General features: G+C 41.6%; 1 protein-coding gene across 1 annotated transcript in view; it reads right to left on the reverse strand.

Annotated features, from left to right (window-relative positions):
• The window catches only part of LOC123101111 (uncharacterized), a 6704-nt gene extending 1675 nt beyond the window's left edge, over positions 1-5029 (reverse strand). Inside the window, exons 1-8 of the mRNA XM_044522720.1 lie at positions 4936-5029; positions 3087-3266; positions 1949-2092; positions 1693-1847; positions 1113-1382; positions 873-1003; positions 238-355; positions 43-135 (exon numbers count right to left, since the gene is read on the reverse strand). Coding sequence (XP_044378655.1) covers positions 43-135; positions 238-355; positions 873-1003; positions 1113-1382; positions 1693-1847; positions 1949-2092; positions 3087-3266; positions 4936-5029 — 1185 coding nt within the window. The remainder of the gene's footprint in view (positions 1-42; positions 136-237; positions 356-872; positions 1004-1112; positions 1383-1692; positions 1848-1948; positions 2093-3086; positions 3267-4935) is intronic.
• Positions 5030-5548: the final 519 nt, after the last annotated feature.

Here is a 5548-nt window from a genome sequence, read left to right on the forward strand (position 1 = left end):
CCAATACACAAACACAATCTCTTTTAATTTTAAAACACTTACCTCAATTGTACTGGAAGTATATTCTCCATTGAAACATTCAATAATATCACCCTTCCGGATTCCAAGTTCCTCAGCATTTGATTCTTTTGACACCTATGTTTAATTGAACATGATTACTCCATGATATGCATGTAAGTAATTTGGGGACAACTAATATAAATGTGAAAATAAACAATGTTAAGCACCACCATATACCTCTTCAACAATAAGACCAGACTCAATGTTATGCTTACGCCTCATCCTCTCAATACAAATAGGATCTAGAAGCTTGATGGAAGTAAAGGTCATTCCAAGGTGGGGCCGAGGGATGCACCTATACCAAATATAAGCATTAAGATTGTAATCATTTTACAGGCTTGTTTTAAAATGAAACAGCATATTTCATTAGAATCAACGCCAAGTGAGTACCATACAAGCTTAATCAAGAATATTATATAGAATTAATACCATAATAACAAGACATTAGTTCACACCCTTCTCAAAAGAGGATTAAACTAGAAAAATAAGTCACCAAGTTAAAAAGAAAAATAAATCTTTACACCAAATTAAGTCCCTATACCCTGCATATGGATAGTTTCAAAAACACGCAGAATTCGATAAGGTGACCAACACACATTTCCTCTATAGTGTTAGACACATTTTATAGCACTCCCGTAATGATTTTTCTGAATCATACTTTAGCAATTCATTCAAACATAGTAATTATTAAGCAACCACAATCCGAAAATAATTTTGTAGTTATTCAATTGTATTGCATGAGTTACATTATATAACATAATGCATTAGCTTAATTAACAACACTATAATGGAATTGCGAATAAGGGTCGTACTTTAACTTTCTCCATGAATCCAAGCACTTGTGCAATATAGACGATGGTAAAAAGGTCTCATTGATTTGATTGTTAACCATTCCCACAACTTTCCCTTCCAAGTCAATGATAGGGCCTCCATCGTCACGCAACTACAACATAGTGACGATAACTATATTATAATTTATCATTTGTACTAATAAAATAGCAACATTAATTAAAATAGAAAACATAAAGTTAGGATTAGATCATAATACGTACGCTATGTTCATTGTTGGAAAAATACATGTAGTGATATCTCTTGTAGGGGACTGGAATCATATACTCCACCCTACCATGGGTTATCCTTAGATCAAGACTTTCATCTCTTCCAAGTCGGAGCACATCTTGACCAGAGTGCACATTGTCATTAAAAGTGGTCAGTCGAACCGATTTGTTCACTACAACCTCGTAAAGAGCAAATTCATAGTGCTTCTGGAGGTAGAGGAGACTGGCTACTGCAGTTGTGTCGTCAAACAAGTGAACAATGACCTGGAAAAGACAACCGCAAAGATTATGACACTACGATAGAATTTTTGTAGTATTTGAGGAAACCATTTTCGAGAGATTGACTATCAGAAAAAGTGAACGCCACACTGAATCAAGTATACTATGTGAAGCACACAGTGAACATACATACTAAGTTGAAGAGAAGGCACATTTAATTGGTAAACGGGTGTCGATGAGGCACATTGCAAATGATCAAGTTTTGAGATGAAAGAGAAAAAAAAGGTAACAAACAAACACTAGTGAATGAAGAAGATAGATAAATAGAATAGTGAATTAAGGTTAAGAAGCTCACCGCAGCCCTGCGATGATATTCGCCCGTCCACTCATCCATCCACTGGTCGGGATCCTTTGCGCGAATGAGATGCGGGGACGTCAACACCACGGCGGTATTCTTCTTGTCGTCCCGTTGGATCCACAAAGCACAACACCTATTCAGCGGCTCATCATCTGCAATTAAAGCAAGCCGAAAGTCACAACACTCGGTCGAGCAAAGTAATTTATATTTTCTAGGTGGGTGATATCCTGGGATCAAGTATAGAGTTACGTACCAAGATAGGACGAGAGGGTGATGATAGAGTTGGCGGCAAAAAGCACAGCACTCTTTGCAGGCTCACGGATATGGAGAAGGTGTGGCTCGTCAGACATGCACGAAACAGAAGAGCAGCGATCCAAGGTGAAGACAAACCGACAAGCTACATATTTTTATCTTTACCTAATAATAAAACAAATTAGGTTTCTTTCGTCCGTCATGGCATTTTTCAAAAAAATCCCTCTATTTCAGAGAATTCAACCCGCAGTCCTGTTTTAAGTTAAAACGAATCGTTATTTTCCTATTTTACACAAAAGTCCCTGTTTTTTCTTGAAATCAACCCGCCGTCCGGATTTAAGTCACACCAGAACCGTTATTTTACATTTTTCGAAAACCCCCTGATGTTTTAGGTAATTCATCCACGGATCATATTTAAGTCAAACAAATGATTTTTAAAATCATCCATATCTTTTAAACCGTAACTTCGATTTAAACATGTTATATATGAAATTTGATTAGAAAAATATATAGAATATGAATATGGGATTATTTTACCTGTTAAGTATTTTTAAATATTATTTTTGAATATATTTGAGTCAAACCAAATGAATTTCTAAATTATTTGTATCTTTTAAACCGTAACTTCAATTTTAACATATTATATATGAAATTTTATTAGAAAAATATGTGGAATCTAAATATGATGTTAATTTTACCTATTAAATATTTTTAAAATATTATTATGGAAGCAAACTTATAATTTATAGCGCAAGATTTGTTTTTTTCCATACCGGCGTTGATCCGGATTGTAAATAAACACCCCATTATAACTATATACGGAAAAGAAAATATCGATAACTACACATGCATACCTCTGAAAAATGTCGCAGAGGAAAACAACAGATTTCTCATCGCGAGAGTGAGAGAAAGCGAACGAGAGAGAGAGAGAGACGCCTTAAGATTAACCATATTCAACACATGTTTTTTGTTGTTTTGTGTGAACACCGAGGCCATCGCCGGCGAGGATGAGAAGGAGGATAAGCGGCAACACAAATATGATGCCTCGCAAAAATAAAAGAGATGGACCAATTGTGGTCTTGAGTGATGATTGTTGAGTTAAGAGCGTGTGTTATGTTTTCTCTCTCATTGCAACGCACGGACTTTTTTGCTAGTAAATAAATCTGCTTGGTATTGGGCCTTGGCGTGCTTGAAGGCGGCACGTATGTCCGGCCTATGAGCTAGGTCGTCGGGGATGTAGGGTCTGTGGAGCAGAGGGCTGGGTGGATACGAGGATTCCTCCGACGAGGACTCGGCCGCATCGCCATCATACACATGATCTACATATACATACATACATACATACATACATACATAGAGAAAAAATGAGCACCAATACTGCTACTACCACTGCTAGTCATGTCATGATTGGGAAGGGAATCAAGCGGAGGTTTGGTACCTAATTTTGGTCGGTGTTGGGCCTTTTCACCCTCGAAGGCCGCAAACATCAATCCTCGATCCTCTGCCAGGCTTCTCCTAGTCTTCTTCTTCTTCTTCTTCTTCTTCTTCTTCTTCTTCTTCGCTTCCCTCTCCGTCTCCGGATTTCCCTTCCGCGCCGCCTGCTGGCCTTGGGCATTCTAGAAAGGTTTGGGGACGAGAGAAGAGGAGCTACTCGCGTCCGCGTTCGCGTCCTGCGGTGTTTGGCGTCTGGCGTGCGTGTGTTATTTTTTCTCTTCTTTATAGAAAACAGCAGCACGAGGAGGAGGAGCGGTGCTCCGGATGCGGGAGGGATCATTTCCATCACGGACTCGACCTGTGCTGCCCTCCCTACGAGGTTTGGGACCCAGCCCACGGAGATCGCCTCGGTCAGGGAATAACCCTGGCCCATTCGTCTATGTTCTTTCGGTTAAGCCCCTTATCATGTGAAAGTCCTATTCTGATCCCGAGCTCAAAAGGGTGGTGACGGTGGCGGTGACGGAAAGAAGCTTCTGGAGTAAGATGTGGGGAGGGAAATAAAAAGGGCGGGAAACGGGAGGGAGTGGGGTGCATTCGGGCAATGGGAGGCTGACACGTGCCCACCCAATGTACGATCTGACATGCATGACAGAAGCCACGAGCCCCTCTTTGTTTTGGACTCGGGTTTTCAATTTCGATTTTGAACTTGCTTTTTCTCTCTATTTCTATAAAAATGTCAGTTGGTGATGATGGTATGCCTGCCTTCCTGCCATGTGTATCGTCTGATCTGAAATGTATATCGCTGAGATTGAGATGCATTAATTGTTCCCGAGCCACTTGACTCACACTTTAGCAGAAACACTCTTGCATCAGACAAAACTTTAGGGAAGACTTCACAAACACAACGCCAATAGTCGGGAAACACTTTTGCGACGAAACAAACGAGGGTTTCGAGAACTCCTATAAAAATGTCAGTTGATGATGATGGTATGCCTGCCTTCGTGCCATGTGTACCGTTTGGTCTGGAATGTATGGCTGAGATTGAGATGCGTTGTCCTTGATCCAATTGACTCCCACTTTTGCAGAAACACCCCCGTGTCGGATAGAACTTTAGGAAAGACTTTCCAAACACAACACCAATAGACGGGAAACACTTTTGCGACGAAACAAACTAGGTTTCGAGAACCCCTCCCAAATTCCTCACCGTCAGCCCCTCGCCTCTCTTTCCCAAAGACCCCAGGAGTTGAGTGGGCCGGATAAGGGTTTCATATCTATGGTTGTGATTTAACGGAACTCAGCAAATCGGATTTGGCTTTGAGATTACCCCGGTATCTCTCCTTCTAGATCTGACCGTGTGGCCGGTCGATGGAAAGGGGGACATGGCGGTGGTTGCTTGCCATATCCAAGTTTCTATATTCTACCATCCTGCTAGCATCTTGGTACGGATTTTTGTGTGAAAACTACCATCCAAAATATCAGATGAGGCCTTTTATTTTTATCACTTGGCGATATCTTGCATAATCCTGCCGGGAAAGATGGCCACGCCATCCATACCTGCGCTTTCAGCCACCCGGCACGAAATCAAGGTTGTTGCTGTCCAGGATATTGAGCTGCAGGCCCTCCACGCCGCTCTCAACTTGCTAGGCATGCCCGATGACGGTGCCCGTGTGTACGCCAATATCTGCCTTCGGCCGGCCGTGTACCCCGCATTCATGGGAAGCAATGGTGTCCGCCGCACACAAGGAGTTGAGGACTCCCGTGTTTATTTTTATTTATTTATTTATTTTTGCGAGGGAAAAGGGTTTCATTCATCAACCAGTAGCCATGTCTGCATTATAAAGGTCCGGTACCTCGTCCGGACCAGATCGAAGCCACACCGCGGTGCGCTTTTTTATTCTACCATAGTTTGCTAAAAAATGACTAAGAGCATTTTGTTCTCTCCTTACATGCTTGACTAGAAATTCCCCATGGTCCTGTACAAGTTTAGTGATCTCACGTACCATCATCATATGCTCAGACCGGTTCTCTCCTCCTTCATTAATCAGCTTGGCCACGTCTAGGCAGTCGGTTTGGACAACAATCGGCAGTGCAGACCATTGTGAGGCTAGGGAAATGCCCACCATGCATGCTGCAAGTTCAGACTCCAACGGGGACGTTCAAAAAAAAA

Source organism: Triticum aestivum, chromosome 5A (genome assembly GCF_018294505.1).
Source record: "Triticum aestivum cultivar Chinese Spring chromosome 5A, IWGSC CS RefSeq v2.1, whole genome shotgun sequence".
Taxonomy (NCBI): domain Eukaryota; kingdom Viridiplantae; phylum Streptophyta; class Magnoliopsida; order Poales; family Poaceae; genus Triticum; species Triticum aestivum.